This window comes from Hemibagrus wyckioides, linkage group LG08 (genome assembly GCF_019097595.1).
Source record: "Hemibagrus wyckioides isolate EC202008001 linkage group LG08, SWU_Hwy_1.0, whole genome shotgun sequence".
Taxonomy (NCBI): Eukaryota; Metazoa; Chordata; class Actinopteri; order Siluriformes; family Bagridae; genus Hemibagrus; species Hemibagrus wyckioides.
The window spans coordinates 6,629,736-6,648,562 of record NC_080717.1 but is presented as its reverse complement, the minus strand read 5'-3'; the positions used below and the strand labels follow the sequence as shown (position 1 = coordinate 6,648,562).

At 39.9% G+C, this 18,827-nt stretch overlaps 3 protein-coding genes across 4 annotated transcripts; 1 reads left to right on the top strand and 2 right to left on the bottom strand.

The window, feature by feature from the left end:
- Positions 1-407: 407 nt before the first annotated feature.
- On the bottom strand, positions 408-4,224 carry LOC131357724 (lysozyme g-like). Its single transcript, XM_058396986.1, has 5 exons — positions 4,022-4,224; positions 1,986-2,069; positions 1,700-1,905; positions 1,393-1,531; positions 408-852 (listed from the first exon to the last, which is right to left on the bottom strand). The coding sequence occupies exons 1-5, from the start codon at positions 4,056-4,058 to the stop codon at positions 719-721; spliced, it is 600 nt and encodes a 199-aa protein (XP_058252969.1). The 5' UTR covers positions 4,059-4,224; the 3' UTR covers positions 408-718.
- Positions 4,225-5,857: 1,633 nt separating this feature from the next.
- LOC131357373 (lysozyme g-like) lies at positions 5,858-9,379 on the bottom strand. The gene is made up of 5 exons (XM_058396322.1): positions 9,260-9,379; positions 7,978-8,097; positions 7,699-7,895; positions 7,342-7,480; positions 5,858-6,253 (listed from the first exon to the last, which is right to left on the bottom strand). Exons 1-5 carry the CDS (start codon positions 9,282-9,284, stop codon positions 6,120-6,122), a joined length of 615 nt encoding a protein of 204 aa, XP_058252305.1. The 5' UTR covers positions 9,285-9,379; the 3' UTR covers positions 5,858-6,119.
- Positions 9,380-10,673: 1,294 nt separating this feature from the next.
- LOC131357302 (lysozyme g-like) lies at positions 10,674-18,039 on the top strand. 2 transcript variants are annotated; one of them, XM_058396193.1, is made up of 6 exons: positions 10,674-10,805; positions 10,917-10,956; positions 11,174-11,257; positions 11,352-11,548; positions 12,089-12,227; positions 12,401-18,039. In XM_058396193.1, the coding sequence occupies exons 2-6, from the start codon at positions 10,953-10,955 to the stop codon at positions 12,532-12,534; spliced, it is 558 nt and encodes a 185-aa protein (XP_058252176.1). In that variant the 5' UTR covers positions 10,674-10,805; positions 10,917-10,952; the 3' UTR covers positions 12,535-18,039. The 2 variants fall into 2 exon arrangements, with proteins under 2 accessions (XP_058252176.1, XP_058252177.1); XM_058396194.1 differs by lacking the exon at positions 12,089-12,227 and having other exon boundaries at positions 11,352-11,465.
- The last annotated feature ends 788 nt before the right edge of the window (positions 18,040-18,827 follow it).

Genomic DNA, 18,827 nt, shown 5'->3' with positions numbered 1-18,827 from the left:
ATACAGGGGTGTGATTACCATTCTGGGGGCCCCAAGCAAAGTCAGGACCTGGGCCCCCACACGCCCTAACATTCCCTAAGATTTTCCTTTGATTTGCACAAAAGTAATATTAAGCATATAGAATTATGTGAGACAAATATACACCAGATATATTTTACTTTGAAGTCGAAGTTTGGATAAGCGCGCGCCATGGTTGATTCTTTCTATGTGTCTGGGCCGCACGTTAATAAATGATGTCAAAAGCAATCATAGTTGAGTTAGCCGCTTGTGGCCAGTAGGGGGCCCCCTAAGCCCGCGGGGCCCCACGCAATTGCGTGCTTTGCGTGATGGGTAAACACGCTACTGTTTTTATACTCATTAAAACCATTCAGTAAGCCCTCATGCTCTGTGGATAGGAGCTGGGTCATCTTAGAAGACACCACACCCGCCAGGATTAAAAAGTATCTTTACAGAATTAGGCTGATTACTACTTTTTATTGATTTGCAGTGATGCCTTTATTTAAAGTGAAACGTGGACACATTCTACTGGTACACTGACTGTTGGTACTACTATAAAAACACAGTTTATTTAATGAACATGCTGTATATTGTTACTGCCGAATATATTTTATAATATTATTATTTTTATTACTGTGATTGATCCTTTGAATCATCCACATGATCATTCTATCATTCTAAGTATTATATGAGTTACACAGTGCATCATGAGATAAACTGCTCAGTAGCCATTGCGTTTGAACCACTGTGCTCTAGCCACTACATCATTCGCATAGTCCTTCCCTGTGGTCTTCATGTCCATGCCCTCATGAGAGCAAACGTTTCCTGGGCCAGCGTTGTAGGCTGCGATTCCTCCTGAAACAGAACATCATTTAGTGAATACATAACTGTTTACTTTCAGTTGAGTAAGCAAGATTAGCTGAAAAAGCATGCTGTAATGGGAAAATAATCAGTAATATAGTAGTGTGATGCGTCCAAACCTGAGCAAATGTACATATTCTGATTGTTAGTTAGTTCCTGTTATTTCTCATGTTATAATAGTTAGAAGGTTAATAAAATAAAATGTGCAGCATTTCATATTACAGAGAAACAAGCCAGCACAAAGTTCTGTGTATGTTGTTACTATGGAAATGATATTTTTAGAAGAAGCATATTAATAAACCTTGTAGACTGAACTATTATCTAAACCATGCTGCTCTATAATGGAAAATTAATCAACACCTTCTGACCAATCCGAATCAACAGCACTGGTTGACTATTAACAAATCAAAATGTCAGTATAGTTGATGTAGCACAGTATTACAATTGAAGTTAGAGTACATTCACAGATTCACAAAATTCACAAAATACATACATTCACAGTTTTACACAAAACATACATCTGAGGGTTTATACCTTTAAACTGATCCTCCCTGGACCAATTTGGGAATTTTTGTTGAATAGCATTTATAAAAGTGATTAAAATATCAGTAGCTTGGATGATGTGCTCCTCACTGTTCCAGGTCCCTACTGGACAGTGGTAACGTTGGTCAACCTGAAGAATATTTTATAACAAATCATCTGTGTGTTAGAACAACATTTAGTCATTTAAGGTGGAACAGTAACGATGTTTGGTGCTACATGAGACATTTCAGCTCAGACTGCTAGAATTAAACAATTACAGAAAGCAATTTCTCATCATTCATGTGCTGTTTCAGCCAACCTGCATAAGCCCAAAGGCATTGCCTTGATCTCCCCAGCCATCAACAAGCCCCGATCCACACGATCCAGCCCTCGTCTCTCTGGATATGATGCCCGCAATCACAGCTGGGTCCATCCTTTTAGCGTTGGCAACTTTCATGATAATGGTCTTGTACTGGTTCATCCTCTCCAGATCAACCTCAGCCATTTTATGCGAGGCTTCCACACCTTTAGCAACAATATGTAAAAACATTCTAAGCATTCAAAAAATATCAAGACACAGGTACAATGAAAGTCAACCAACATACCACTTATGGTGTATCTGTCCCGGGAGGCTGTTTGTGGAGATGCTCCATTCGTGATGATCCGCATGAGATCGCCAAAAATGCAACCTAGACCAAAAAAAATAGATAGCTTAGGACAAGTTTGACAAGAACAGTTCTACATGTTGACAAATCACATGTATTGTCCTTTGATGAACACAGTCAGCGGAGACGTACCAGCATACAGCAATACCCCAGAATTCCGGGTCTGATAAGTTTCCTTATTTTTAAAGAGCCGTATTTAAAGTTAATACTGTAGTTTCACCTTTCAAAACATGAAAAGGGGTTGTGTGACAAAAATGTAGAGCTACAACTGTGTCATGTTGGCAACTATAGCTTACAATCACAAAATAAATAAAAGGGTGACAATGGGTGTATGTTAGAAAAGTAACATTATCGTTGCAATGTTCGTAATATATGTAGATTTGCAGTCAAGCAGTCAGGAAAATAAGAACACAAAAACATTATATTGGTAATTATTGTACTAGGACTTTGACGCATGCGCAGTACAGACGCGCACTCATCTATTTGCGCTGCGTATGTGCAAAGACTGGGATAAGCAACCGGGCTGCTCTGGCTGTACTGCGCATGCGCGCACTTTCGTACCTTTAAAAATGTAAACATTTAGCTTATGCTACTTCAGTAAAAGTAACTGTCGATACAGATTTGTGAAAGATTTCCGTAATTTCATCCCTTCTTAACTAAACAAAACTGGGGTTTTTTTTTCGTATTCGGAGAAAACAAAACTTAAAACAACATTAAAAGTCAAATTAAATCAAGAAACAAAAATTGGCTTAGCAAAAATATTTATGATACAGAAATAGCGGTGCAGGACAGGACTCTTTTCTTTCACCTTCTCTCAGCACACACACACACACACACACACTTTAAACCAACAAACCCCCAAATTCTTTTCAAAGAATTATCCCTGGCTTTCTGTCAAGGGAAATTGAGAATGTTTTGATATCCGTAATGTGAAATAAAGTCTATTAATGTATGTGATTTACTTAATATTAGACAAATACACCGATCAGGCATAACATTATGACCACCGACAGGTGAAGTGAATAACACTGATGATCTCCTCATCATGGCTCCTGTTAGTGGGTGGGATATATTAGGCAGCAAGTCAACATTTTGTCCTCAAAGTTGATGTGTTAGAAGCAGGAAAAATGGGCAAGCGTAAGGATTTGAGCAAGTTTGACAAGGGCCAAATTTTGATGGCTAGACGACTGGATCAGGGCATCTCCAAAACTGCAGCTCTTGTGGGGTGTTCCCAGTCTGCAGTGGTCAGTATCTATTAATAGTGGTCCGAGGAAGGAACAGTGATGAACTGGCGACAGGGTCATGGGCGGCCGAGGCTCATTGATGCACGTGGGGAGCGAAGGCTGGCCTGTGTGATCTGTTCCAATAGACGAGCTACTGTTGCACAAATTGCTGAAGAAGTTAATGTGTTAATTAGTTAATTAGGCAGGTGGTCATAATGTTATGCCTAGTCAGTGCATATGGTCTCTGGAATGGGATATTAGTCTATTGTGAATGTTAAACTCCATACAGACAGTAACCTGACCTCACGATAGAGCTATGAGGTAGCAATGCTATACATCCTTATAACATTGTAAGAAATTTTCACAAACTTGATGCTGTATTTAATATATTGATATATTGAGCTTGATCTGGAGTTGTATTTCACATGCCTAAATACCTTCATCATCCTCATTTCATTTAGAATATCTTACCTTCTGCAACATCTCAGTGTGATCATTGGATCTGAAACATGCAATAGAACTACATACATACTAAAATGACTTCAGTGCTAAAATGTGTACTTTATGGTGCATACCTGTCAGAGAGAACGCATGAGTATAAATTTATGAAGAAGTGAGGAAAAGTTTTGAATCTAATCTAACAAATCTAATGAAACAGATGACTCCTTGATATAGAACAAAACTAGAGAAATCCTGGTGTGGATCTCTCTAGTCTCCTGCATTGTAATGTAAAAATCCTGCATTGTTTCTCACCAATTGTAGAAGAAGATCCACCTTCACACGTTTCCATGACTTATCCTGAAGCTATAAATCTTTAAATACAACAAATAAAGACTAGTACTTAAGTAAAAATACTAAGAAACCTGGCACAAAAAAAACACTAATGGTTTTCTAGTATTATTATCACACATCTGAACATGTAGCTTACATACACTAATATGCAACCAATAATGCTAGGCTATGACTAGTTTTGCTACTTTCTTGCCACTCCCTCACACACACACATTCCCATGTATATCAGGAAACAGCTGGAAACAGCACTCGTAAACGATAAAGAATTTTGGAGCAATTGCACAGAAATAAACTTGCATATTGGATCAAATGCTTTCAGCTTTGGCTTAGATTGTTTCATGAGCACCTTTATAAATGTAGAAAGAGCAGAAATTTTATCTAGACTACAGAAGGTGTCTGTATTGGTATATGGTATTAATAATTGGTACAAACAAATAGCTGGGCTCGCCCATTGCTAGGAATGAAATGTATGCATGTGCGACAATAGTGGTGACGAGTGCTACAAATTAGGCAGGGCGTGGATCATAACAGCTCATACAAAATGGAAGTCAACATACAGCTTGATGTGTCTCAGTCAGTTCAGTAGTCAGGGTACTAAACAGGGAGTCAGCGATTTTAAGGGCTCTTTCTATCTCTATATCTCTCTCCCTCTCTATCTTTCTCAAACGCAAAACTCTTCCAGTGTACTGGAACGTTCACTCCCAAAATAAACACCCACAATACACTGCAAAAACCTTGGACATCAACATGTTTCCTTACTGGAAATGACGTAATGTTTTTTGAAGCCTCATAAAACTAAATCATAAAACAAATGAATGATTTAGGATTGTTTTTCTATTTTCTGTTTGAAAGATACTAGCCAGGGCAGCATGGTGGCTTAGTGGTTAGCACTGTTGCCTCACAGTAAGAAGGTCCTGGGTTTGAATCCTGCATTCGAACAGGCAAACAAATGTGGAGTTTGCATGTACTCCCTGTGCCTGTGTGGGTTTACTCCGGGTACTCCGGTTTCCTCCCACAGTCCAAAAACATGTACATTAGGTTGATTGGTAATTCTAAATTGCCCACAGGAGTGAGTGTGGTTGTCTGCCTATATGTGGCCCTGTTATGGACTGGTGACCTGTCCAGGGTGTACCCCTGCCTTTCACCCAATGTGTGCTGGGATAGGTTCCAGCAGATCCCTGTGACCCTAATTAGGAATAAAGTGGGTATGAAAAGGAAGGATGGATGGAAGATACTAGCCAGCTAGATACACTATGAGTATAGACATATCAACATCTCCCCTTTCCCATGAGGTTCTGTTGATTCTGAGCTTAATTTTATTCTTTATTTTAAGATATTATTGAATCTGTTGTTATATCCTGTTATGTACAGCATTTCAGGCCTTCAAATGTAATAAAAAATATTTGACTTGACTTGAAGTTGATGACTGTTTAAGTATTAAGGAAAAAAAGGGGGGTGGATCTGGTTTTTGCCTTATTACTGGAATTTTATTTTAAATCCTTTTCAGTAGATAGTCATATTTTAATTCCTACATCTATTAAAGTTATAAATATGACAAGATTGATTGATGTTGCTTTAATTAACTCTGAACAAAGTGTCCTCTATCCTTTTACCACTTCTGTTACTGTCTAATATTTATCCATGAGCAGGTCATGTCTCCAGATTTTAATGTAGAATTCAAATTTTATTTAGTATGTTGTATTTCCTCATATATTCCCTCATATATCAAAAATTTAGAGTAGTAGTCAGTCCACCAACCTGCATGTTTTGGAAGAAACCCATATACATACATTTGAAGAACATGTAAAACTTGTTTTTTATTTGTAACCAGAGCTCAGGAATGTGAGGTGAAAATACTCCCCACTGATGCTAATGCTTTCAATATCTGCAACCAGCACCGTGATTGATGCCTGAGAACAATTACAGAGTCGTAAAACAGCTACATAACAACACAAAACATCAACGATCAATACAAGGATTATTTTTATTTTATTTTATCAATACAAAATAAGCATTTATTGAACAGTTTGCAGTTCATCGTGGAAAATATGAATGTTGCTCAGTAGCCGTTGCGTTTGAACCACTGGGCTCTGGCCACGACATCATTAGAATAATCATTTCCTGTGGTCCCAATGTCCATTCTCTCATAGGTTCGGACGTTTCTTACTCCAGCGTTATAGGCTGAGATTCCCCCTGAAACAGGAAACAGAAGTCAAGTGACATGAATAAATCGCAGTAAAGAATATCAGGGAAAAAAGGAAGGTTTATCTTATTAAGTATGTTCATGATTGCTGATTGGGATATTAAAGCTACAGTACATGATTTTTTGGTGCTGTTTTTTTTTCCAAAAAATGTCCAGGTGGGCATCTTTTACAATCGTGCTAGTTGATGTAATATAATATTAATATATAATAATAGGAACTGCAGGCTTTTTTTCCATATGATTTGCTTAAAATAAAAAAAGCTATAAATTATATCCACGTTTTAGGAACACATCCACCTGCTATTCCTGCAGTTATCTAATCATGAGTCTGAGGCGGTCATGGGTACAGGCTCACCAAATCTGGACAGCTGAGACTGGAAAAAAAGTTTGTTTCTGTTTCGGTGAGTATCTTCACATGATTGTTTCAGGTTCTTGTGAACATTCAGTTCCTGAATCTCAGCTGATTTTGTTATTTGCAAGTTCTATAGATACAAGTAGCAATCCTAACAAAAGAAAGACAACTCAAAAGTAAAAGCTGCTGCAGGGTTTCAAGGCTTTGGACTGGAAAATATCTTATATTAAAGTTCACTCAGTATTGCAGAATCAATGTCTGTTACCTGTCAGTGATCCAATACATGTAGAATGGGAAAATTGGCTGTATCAAAGCAATATGCATTGATTTATGACGATGTTAAAAAGGCTTGGCGTGCATGAGCATGTACTCAAGAAGAATCCAGGTGATTCTCCTTACCTCAGGCTCACATGATCACTGATGATGACGATGTGTTATAGGTGTGTCAGTGAAGAACAGTCCAGGAGATTTATAGGGTGTTTCATAAGATGTAATTACCACTAATGCCAACAATAAGCTCAGCAAATCTGTGGTTTGGGTTTAGAAATAAACCAACCAAAGCCAAGAAATAAAAAATACTTTATACCATTTTTTGTATTTTTTTTCATGATCAAAATATTGACTTCCAGTAAGTCGATTGTTGGGGAAAAAAAATCAACATGATTTGGAATAAGGGGTAGGTAGGGCTTCTTGAAAGAGAGGAAGAGCTTAGCATGCCCTGTTTACCTTTAAATTGCTGCTCCTTGGACCAGTTAGGGAATTTTTTCTGAATCTGTTTTATAGAGTCAATCAGAATCCCAGTGCCTTGTCTGAGGTGCTCCTCACTGTTCCAGGCTCCTCTCAGTTTGTGGTAACGTTTGTCAACCTAGAGAAATTGAAGTTACATCTAATTTTATAATCTTAGAGAAAGAAATCAAAACTCATATGAGAAAGAAGATCATTTAGTCACCGAAAGTGAAGCAAAAGCAATGCTGCAACAGTTGGAATAGCCCAAGTTTCACAACGGCAGAAAGAACCACATAAACCCTACTATAGAGGATGTTGACTCTTTAACTAATTACAGAAGCACTGCATTAAACAAACCTGCATGAGTCCAAAGCCATTGCCATGGTCTCCCCAGCCATTAACAAGTGCTGCTCCAGCCCTCGACTCTCTTGATATGATAGCTGCGATCACAGCTGGGTCCATCAACATAGCTTTGCCAACTTTCATGATGATGGTCTTGTACATCTGCATCCTCTTCAGATCGTGCTCAGCCAGTTTATATGAAGCTTGGACCCCTTTAACAAGGAATACCTTAAATGCTGGATTCAAGATTCAAGCCACAGACACAAGAGATACAGTAAATGTAAGCAGACATACCCTTTACAGTCAGTTTGTCTTGGCGAGCTGTTTGCTCAGAAGCTCCAGTCGTGTCGATCTTCATGACATCTCCAAAAATGGAAAAAAAAAGGGCTGATGCGTAAAAGACCACCAGAGCTCCTACAGAGATAGAAACTTGTTTATGTAATATGAAGTCAATCTATTTTACAATCTCTCTCTCTCTCTCTCTCTCTCTCTCTCTCTCTCTACATATATATATATATATATATGTAGAGAGAGAGAGAGAGAGAGAGAGAGAGAGAGAGATGGTGAACTCCATGCCCAAGAGGGTTAAGGCAGTGCTGGAAAATAATGGTGGCCACACAAAATATTGACACTTTGGGCCCAATTTGGACATTTCCACTTAGGGGTGTACTCACTTTTGTTGCCAACAGTTTAGACATTAATGGCTGTGTGTTGAGTTATTTTCAGGGTACAGCAAATTTACACTGTTATACAGGCTGTACACTCACTCACACTCACTACAGAGTGTCATTTCTTCAGTGTTGTCACATGAAAAGGTATAATAAAATATTTACAAAAATGTGAGGAGTGTACTCACAGATACTGTATATATATATACATATATATATATATATATATATGTATATATATATATATATATATATATATATATATACATATATATATAAATATATATATGTATATATATATACACTACCAGTCAAAAGTTTGGACACACCTTCTAATTCAGTGTTTTTTGTTTAGTGACTTATTTTCTACATTCTAGAACAATACTGGAGATTTCAAAACTATGAAATAACACACATGGACTTAAGTGATCCATATGTAATGACAACAAAAAACAGTCAGCTGACACGAAGGTCAGGTGTTCTGGAATAGTTCTTGCAAGAACAGTATTGTCAAGTGCATTTGCAAAACCCATCAAGCACCATGATGAAACTGGCTCACATGAAGACCATCCCAGTAAAGCAAGACCAAAACTGACCTCTGCTGCAGAGGGGAACTTCATTTAGAGTTACCAGCCTCAGAAATCACCAATTAACAGCACCTCAGATTAGAGGCGTTATGAAGGCTTTACAGAGCATCAGTAGCAGACATATCTCAATATCAACTGTTCAAACGAGATTATTGTGTATTTCAGCCGCCTTCAGCATTTTACAGTGTAGAAAGAAATAAACATCAACTTTTGACTGGTACTGTATATATATATATATATATATATATATATAAATATATTTCAGATATTACATAATTGTTTCTTCTAATATTTTTGTGACAAATACGTAAAGCTACTCACCAATAATGAGTTGAAGGAGTTTCATCTTTTTCCAGTGAGAAAACAGTTCTGGTTTCTGGTGCAGGTCACTTTGGCCGACAAAAGACAAGTGGGTTTACCAAGTAGCCACTTCCTTTAAATAAAGGAGGAAGTAAGCACTGGACTTATCGCAAATCTGGAAATTCCCTTTGCATGGTACACAAAAAATGCAGCTTTGTCAGGAGCTGCCACTAGAATTGAGTTAATATTTAGTGCCTTAGCTCATTTAGTTTACCTTTTAAAAGAAAAAAACAGTCCTGTCAGAAAATATTCAAAAAGCAATGCTAATTTTTATTTATTTATTTATTTATTTGTATTGCTATACATATACAAAGGCATTTGGGTTTCACAACAAAAGAACAATACAGGAGGACATACTATCAGCTTTCATTTCCTCATACTGACTTAGAGCAAACCTCCTACTTACTTACCTACTTATATTTTCTTAGATTATAGAGCAATTTAATTGGCCTTGCCAGTCCAGTTCTTTCAGAGGATTTTGCAAAAATTCATGCCCAGGAGTCATTTCATTCATTCTCAGGTCACAGGGAGCCTATCTCAAGCATCACAGCAGGATAAACCTTGGGCAGAGCACCAACCCATCACAGGGCATACACACACTCATTACAGGTAATCAGGCAATTTAGAGACTCCAATCAGCCTAGAAGCATGTCTTTGGACTGTGGGAGAAAACCCACCAAACATGGGGGAGAGAGAACATGCAAACTCCACACACACAGTGAGCAGGAGCGAGACTCAAACCCAGAACACTGGAAGTGTGAGGCGAACATGTTAACCACTAAGCCACCGTGCCGCCTGCCCCGGAGTCAAGAAAGCAAAATTGCCTATACTCTCTGTGTGGGAAGGATGTAGTTTAAGTTGTTTTATGCTCTCAAATTTGACTTGTTGCCTAGCCAGTTATGTGTGCTACTAAAATTGATGCTAGTTTAAACTGACATTAGCAAACAATGCAGGCTAATTTAGCTAGACAGCTAATGCTAGCAAATTACCAAAATGTGCCTCAACACGAGTTTTCAAATTGGATGGTGTTCATGATTTGTGATTTAATACAAGCCTTACCCATGAATATCTAACTATTTTACTGAGGTAGAGCCTGGGATGCTCATTTTCAGACTTACAGATTTTTGTGTAGCATGAGAAGGTAGAGTTTATTTTACATTTAACTTGAATGCATGCAAACCTAAAGCTAAGCTGAGTACATTTAACTGATATGTAGAGTACACTATTATTCAACTTTAATCATTCTCAAGTATAAATATGTTAAAATAACACGTAAGTATCATGGATTCATGGATAATTCATGGATTTCCCGATCCCTGCTGTTTTGATGTATATAATGGTGGTAACTGATGGTAAACTATTAACAATTACATTGATTTATGTATTGTTAAATGCAAACATGCTGCAAGTAATGCCACCTTCATCTCATCATAACTGGAAATTCTACTTAGTCATGAAAATAGACAAAGTAGAATTAAAAACATTGAGCTGGAGGCTGCTCTGACTGGTGAGTCAAACAAATTGATGTTGTTGTGGTTCACTGAAACATGTCTCCTCCTTCTTTATTTAGAGGAAGTGTTTAGGAGTATTTACCAGTTAAATCTGTCTTAACTTACAGCTCTTTTCTCTGGGCAGGGAAGTTACAACCAGCAACATGGGTGAGTTTATTTTCTGACCCATATTGCGTATTAGTGTTAATTGTACTAGTTGCACTAGTTTACTAATAACATTGTATTAAGTATTAAGTGCTTGATATTTTTCATTATATTTTGGTTTCTCTTTCATTCTTTATAGTTATAGAAATCGTTTAAAATGCAAGCGCACTGCTGGTTCGTCCTCTAGGATCTCAGTTTTTTTTTTATTTGTCCATCCTAGCCTGCATTTATGGAGACATTACCAAGATCAGCACAACCGGAGCATCTGAAAAAACAGCTAGGCAGGACAAGCTCACTATCAAAGGTGTCGAATCATAATTTTTGTATGGATATTGAAAATAAACTTTTTTATTTTTAACCTTTTTATAGAAGGTAATGATGATTGCTTGCTTCCATAGGGGTGGAAGCTTCACATAAACTGGCTGAGAATGATCTGAGGAAGATGGAGCAGTACAAGAACGTTATCATCAAAGTTGGCAGAGCTAAGCAGATGGACCCAGCTGTCATCGCAGGTATCATATCCAGAGAGTCCAGGGCTGGGTCAATTCTTGTGAATGGCTGGGGAGACCATGGCAATGGTTTTGGACTCATGCAGGTTGGGTTACAATAAAAGCCTGTGTAATTCAGTTGCGATGTGAGGTAAATGTGGAAGTTGCAGTTGTTGAAAGGTGTGGCTGTGAGTTAATCTGTGTTAGAAATACAAGTCAGCACAGTAGGGTGGGGCTTTTGGATTATGATGCTGTGCGAGTGATTAAGGATGAAATCACTTTAAAAGGTAAAAGTCCTTATTGAAAATATAATTCATTTAATGCAGGAATTGTTTAACTGGTCATGGTTTTTTCTTCATTGGCTGTGTACACGGTGGTGTTTATCCAGTTTCTGTGGGAAGCAGTGGCTCAGTGGATAAGGAACTTAACTTAATATTGTTGCTTAAATCACATAACCGAAATACTTAACAAAAACTCTTAACCCTCACCTGCTCAGTTTGTGAACTCACTCAGGTGTAAGATATAATGTTATTAATGTACAGTGTTTACTGTACCTTTGCATTAAAATATCACAAGAAAATGCAAAAGTAAATAGAAAAAGATGTAAAATCATAGGGAATTGATTTGATTTTGGTTACTGTCTTTAGGTTGATAAGCGCCACCACACTCCAAAGGGAGCCTGGAACAGCGAGGAACACCTCACCCAAGGCACCGATATTCTAATAGCATGTATTCAAGCAGTTAAAGTGCATTTCCACACCTGGCCCAAGGAGCACCAACTTAAAGGTCATTTAAATCTAACTGTTGCTTTAATTGTCAAACAGAAGGTTGTATATTCACAGTGCTATAAGAAGACCATGGTATAATCTGTAAACTATGTCTCTATCCCTTTCTTAAACTGTCTTGATCGTCACACTTACTTTATCATCATCTCCTGTCATGTCTGTCTCCTGTTTCAGGAGGAATCGCAGCCTACAACTTAGGCCCACGAAACGTCCGCACATATGAGCGCATGGACATCGGCAGCCCAGGAGATGATTATTCCAGTGATGTGGTGGCCCGGGCTCAGTTCTTTAAACGCAAAGGTTACTGAGCAATATTTGATTACAATGCAGCACTGCATAAAACTCAGTTTCCAGCATGGATTTATTTCATTTCTGGATCATAGTTTCTAGAAGTATATACTTAAATATCATGAAGTGACAGGGCTCATTTTCAACTTTTATCTCACTTCTACCTGCTTGAATTGTTGATTTTTGAACATGTTAATACCAATTTGTATCAGGAGTATGCTGTTAACAAAACATGTGTTTGTCTCTGTTCAGTTGGTTTCTGCTGGAAATTAGAATAAGAACAAATAGCAATAACAATCAGGTGATGCTTTCACTGCATTATCAATATATTGGGGAGTGGAATTAGTAGTTATATTAAAAATATGTTAAACAACTCAAACGATTTACTTAAAATTTTAATAGTATTCTTGATTGAGCTTTGACTTCTCAGCTAGCTTCATGAAGTAGCTTTACCCTAGGGGCTTTTTTGAATGTTCATAAATAGGCTGAGCTCCACAATATTCCTCATCACTATAAGAAAGCTATGTGTTTGGGGAAAGCTACTGTTTTTACATTTTAATTCAGAATGAAATGCAATAAGTCTTTATTAAAATTAAGGCATGAACAAAAATATACAGTGTACCCTGAGTTTTGATTGGTAGCAAGCAGCTTATTCTCATTATCAAGTACCTTATTCTTAGAACTGGTAAGGTAATGTTTCTACCAAACATCAGAACTGGAGAAAGTGTGATATCATGATGGTTCATCCTGCACTAATGCAACTCTTTGGATATTTTGTGTAAGATAATACTGTGCATGAAATTCTCTAGAGATCATCAGTTTCTGAAATACTCAAACCAGCCCATCTGGCACCGACAACCATGCCACGGAGTCACTATGATAACATTTTTATCTATATATTGATTCAAGGTGACCTAGTGGTCGGTATGTTCACCTTGTAACTCCAGTTTTGGGGGCTTGAGTCTTGTCTCCATCCTGTGTTCATAGAGTTTGCACTTTCTTCCTATGCTTTTCACTTGGGGTTTGTTCTAGGTTCCTCCATCAGTCCAAAGACAGGCATTGTAGGCTGATTTGTACCTCTAAATTGTGTTTGTGAGTGTTGAGCCACACATTGGGTTGGCAACCATGTGTAGGATGAATGGATACATATCACAACTGTATTTGAATAATTTTTTACATTGCCCTTCATCACATTATTGACTCATTGGATAATTTCACGAACATGTAAGAATTCAGGTGTTCCTATTAAAGTGGTTTATAAGGAGGCAGAAGGCACTTGTGAGATGAATTTCAGGTGTTTTTCAGCTGGATGCAAGCATAGGTGTTTTCTTTAAGTGAAACACAATCAAAACAACTAACAGGAAACTAGATGTATTCTTATAGAGCAATAATCTAAACACAATCACGCTACCACACAATACTATAAATGACAAAATCTTGCCAAAGAAATACAAACAGAATTGATACACACGTGGACAAAATTGTAGGTACCCTTCCATTAAAGAAAGAAAAACCCACAATGGTCATTGAAATAACTTAAAACTGACAAAAGTAATAATAAATTAAAAAAAATTACTGAAAATTGATTCATTTAAATCAGACATCAGACAGCTTTTGAATTGTGGTTCAACAGAAGCAGCAGAAGGAAACAAACTAACGAAACTGGCCTGGACAAAGATGATGGTACCTTTATCTTAATATTTTGTTGCACGATCTTTTGTGGCATTCTGTAACAAAACTCCTGAGGCATAGGGTAATAGATCCATATGCAGATTTAATAGAGGCAAACCACATTCAGAAATCATAAATGGCAAACAGGTGGAAACAAATCAGAAATCAGCCAAACAATCAAACTAGCAAACAAATCTGAAAAGTGAAAACACAATGATCAAAATAAAGCAAGGTCATACACAACATCAAGAATACAAGGCTTGGTACAACTAGGTAGAACAATACTTTGCGTAGGCACTAGCGTGCATGCTGCTAATATATCCATGCTATCGTTTACTCTAAATGAGACTTCTGCACCTGTTGACAGGTATTTTGGCCCACTCCTCATGAGCAAATTGCTCCAGATGTCTCAGGTTTGAAGGGTGCCTTCTCCAGACTGCATGTTTCATCTCTTTCCATAGATGTTCAATAGGATTTAGATCATAGCACATAGAAGGCCACTTCAGTATAGTCCAATGTTTTGTTCTTAACCATTCTTAACCGTGCTTTTTGCTTTGTGTTTTGGTTCATTATCCTGTTGGAGGACCCATGACCTGCGACTGAAGGCTTGGTCACACTACAAGACTTTAACCGTCGGCAGATCGCTTTGCTGTTCAGACTACATGACTTCACTGTATGTCTTTTTGTCCTTGTGGTGTTCACACTACGCGACGCTTCAACAAGAGAGGGTCGCACACCACACGATCTGACATCAACTCTTGTCACTCAACGCCGTCCCCAAACCATGTTTTGTCAGGAAAACACACACGACAGGTGGATCCGGAAATGACAAGAGACTTTCAGTAGAGGTTTGTTTTGAAAATGGACGTCGGCAGGAGTCTCGCTCTAAATAAATGTTAATTTATTAAAATAAATGTTGTGTCCACACTATTTTTGAAGCCATGTTGCTGCTGCTGCTTTTCTTCTGGTGACCTCAACCTGTTGACTTGCTCTCTCATTGGCTGGAGGTCGTGGCTACAGTTGACACCTGGGCAGCACATTTCGTTTCAGAATGCCTTGACCTGTCTTGAGATTTCATTGTACCCAGCACAGATTCAAGACATGCTGTGCCAGATGCAGCAAAGCAGCCCCAGAACATAACTGAACTTCTTCCATCTTTCACAGTAGAAAATTCTACAAGAAGCTTTGTGGCTTGTTAATATGCATTTTGGCAAATTCCAGTATCACTGTTTTATGATTTGCTTTCAAAAATGGAGTCCTCCTTGGTTGTCTTCCATTAAATCCACTTTGGCTCAAACAGCGATGGATGGTGATTGACAGCTAAGCTGAGTACATTTAACTAACATTTTGTAACGTTAACCAGACTGGACACAGACTTATATCAAAACCCAAAATGGGTAGGTTTATTAATTTTCGTAAAATGGGTAGAGAGGTGGAAGAAGTAGATACCGGTACTAAGAATATCAGCTGGTGTAGCATAGAGTAGCGTAGCGAAGAGAGTCATGGAGTCTTCGGCGTGAATCATGTATGAGATCAGACAGTGACTGAGTGGAAAGAGTGCACTTAAATAGTGGAGTGGAAGTAATAATGCAACTAGGTGCAGGTGTGCTAGTATAGTATTCGGATGATTGGGTGCATTGGTTGGTGAGGGAGTCTGGTATACCCATGACCGAACCCCCCTCTCCACGGCCAGCTCCTGAGGGCTGAAGACCCCGATGCCGTGGTGGGCGGCCTCTGCCGCGTGGTGCTGGACACTCGGGGTGAGCTGTGTGGAACTCTGAGAGTAGGTTGGGGTTCAGAATGTCCTCTCAGGGAACCCATGATCTTTCCTCCAGGCTGTAGCCCTCCTAGTCCACAAATACTGTCCACAGATACTCCAAAAGACCACCACGGCGCCGGGAGAGCAGGATTTCTTTGACAGCATATATGGTGCCATCATCTAGCACCATTGGGAGAGGGGGATTGTCAACCACACCAGACTCTCTGGAAAGAGTAGAGACAGGTGAAATATGGTTTGAGTAAGGATACGTGGAAAGTGGGGTGAATTCTGTATTGTGGTGGTAATTTGAGTACATATGTGACTCGGTTGATCTGTCTTGTGATAAGGAAGGGACCAATGAATCTGGGACTTTTTGCATGGGAGGCATAGTCGAATGCCTCTGGTGGAGAGCCAAACCTTTTGCCCTGGTCAATATGTGGGAGTGGTGGCTCTCCCAGCATCGGCGTGAAACTTCTGCCATCTTACCGCCCATTGGAGGTGCTGATGCGCTGATTCCCAAACGCTCTCTTGCTCTCCTGGAACCAGTGAGTCACTGATGGCACCTCTGAGGGTTCTCCAGACCAGGGAAACAGAGGTGGTTGATAGCTGAGTATGCACTGGAACGGTGTGAGGTCTGTGGCTGTCTGACGGAGAGAGTTTTGTGCATACTTGGCCCATGAGATGTACCGATACCAGGAGTTCTGGTGGCTATGACAGAAGGTACGGAGGTAACGGCCAATTTCCTGAATCTTCCTTTCAGATTGGCCGTTAGACTGAGGGTGGTAACCTGAGGTCGGTAACCTGAGGTCAGACTGACTGTCACACCTAGAAGAGAGAAGAAAGCTTTCCAGACTCTGGAAACAAACTGGGGCCCTCTGTTCAAGACTGTTCAAGGTAAACCAAAGTTTCTGAAGACATGTTGGAAAAGTGTCTCAGCGGTTTCCATTGCAGTAGGTAGGCCCTTGAGGGGTACAAGACGGCAGGCTTTGGAGAATCTGTCTACCGCCACCAGGATAAGTGTTCCCCTCAGAGGGTGGTAGGTCAGTTATGAAATCTACTCCTAGGTGTGACCAGGGGCGCTGAGGAGTGGGTAGTGGAAGCAATTTTGATGTCGTGATGTCTTGGCCATAGCACACTCCTGGCAGCCCCCCATGTACCTTCTGATATCTTGAGCCATTCCTGGCCACCAGAAGTGTTCTTGTAGTAGCAAGAGGGTTTGATTGGTTCCAGGGTGACCAGTGCCCAGGGAAGTGTACGTCAAATGAGTAAGCCGGTGACACTGGGATCTATGGACATACACTATATTGCCAAAAGTATTCGCTCACCCCTCCAAATAATCAGAATCAGGTGTTCCAATCACTTCCATGGCCACAGGTGTATAAAATCAAGCACCTAGGCATGCAGACTGTTTTTACAAACATTTGTGAAAGAATGGGTCGCTCTCAGGAGCTCAGTGAATTCCAGCGTGGAACTGTGATAGGATGAAACCTGTGCAACAAATCCAGTCGTGAAATTTCCTCGCTCCTAAATATTCCACAGTCAACTGTCAGCTGTACTATAAGAACGTGGAAGTGTTTGGGAATGACAGCAACTCAGCCACGAAGTGGTAGGCCACATAAACTGACGGAGCGGGGTCAGTGGATGCTGAGGCGCATAGTGCGAAGAGGTCGCCAACTTTCTGCAGAGTCAATCGCTACAGACCTCCAAACTTCATGTGGCCTTCAGATTAGCTCAAGAACAGTGCGCAGAGAGCTTCATGGAATGGGTTTCCATGGCCGAGCAGCTGCATCCAAGCCATACATCACCAAGTGCAATGCAAAGCGTCGGATGCAGTGGTGTAAAGCACGCCACCACTGGACTCTAGAGCAGTGGAGACGCGTTCTCTGGAGTGACCAATCGCGTTTTTCAATCTGGCAATCTGATGGACGAGTCTGGGTTTGGCGGCTGCCAGGAGAACGGTACTTGTCTGACTGCATTGTGCCAAGTGTAAAGTTTGGTGGAGGGGGGATTATGGTGTGGGGTTGTTTTTCAGGAGCTGGGCTTGGCCCCTTAGTTCCAGTGAAAGGAACTCTGAATGCTTCAGCATACCAAGACATTTTGGACAATTCCATGCTCCCAACTTTGTGGGAACAGTTTGGAGCTGGCCCCTTCCTGTTCCAACATGACTGTGCACCAGTGACCAAAGCAAGGTCCATAAAGACATGGATGACAGAGTCTGGTGTGGATGAATTTGACTGGCCTGCACAGAGTCCTGACCTCAACCTGATAGAACACCTTTGGGATGAATTAGAGCGGAGACTGAGAGCCAGGCCTTCTCGTCCAACATCAGTGTGTGACCTCACAAATGCACTTCTGGAAGAATGGTCAAAAATTCCCATAAACACACTCCTAAACCTTGTGGACAGCCTTCCCAGAAGAGTTGAAGCTGTTATAGCTGCAAAGGGTGGACCGACGTCATATTGAACCCTATGGATTAGGAATGGGATGTCACTTAAGTTCATATGTGAGTCAAGGCAGGTGAGCGAATACTTTTGGCAATATAGTGTATATGCGATCAGGTGGACAGCCCGGAGGAGCTGGTGGCTGCAATGTCTTCATCCAGAGACCACTGGATAGGGGATATAAGTAATTCAGGAGGAATGATCGGTTCAGCCTGTTTGGGAGGTGCTTCTGGAGTGTGGAGATGGGAAAGGGCATCAGCTGTAGTATTTTTGGTCCCTGGATGGTGAGAGATGGTGAAGTTGAATTGGGTAAAGAAGAGGGCCCATCTGGCCTGCTTGGGGTTAAGCCTCTTTGCTTCCTGTAAGTATTCTAGATTGCAGTGGTCAGAGAGTACCAAGAACGGGTGACGGGCCCCTTCTAGCCAGTGTCTCCACTCCTCTA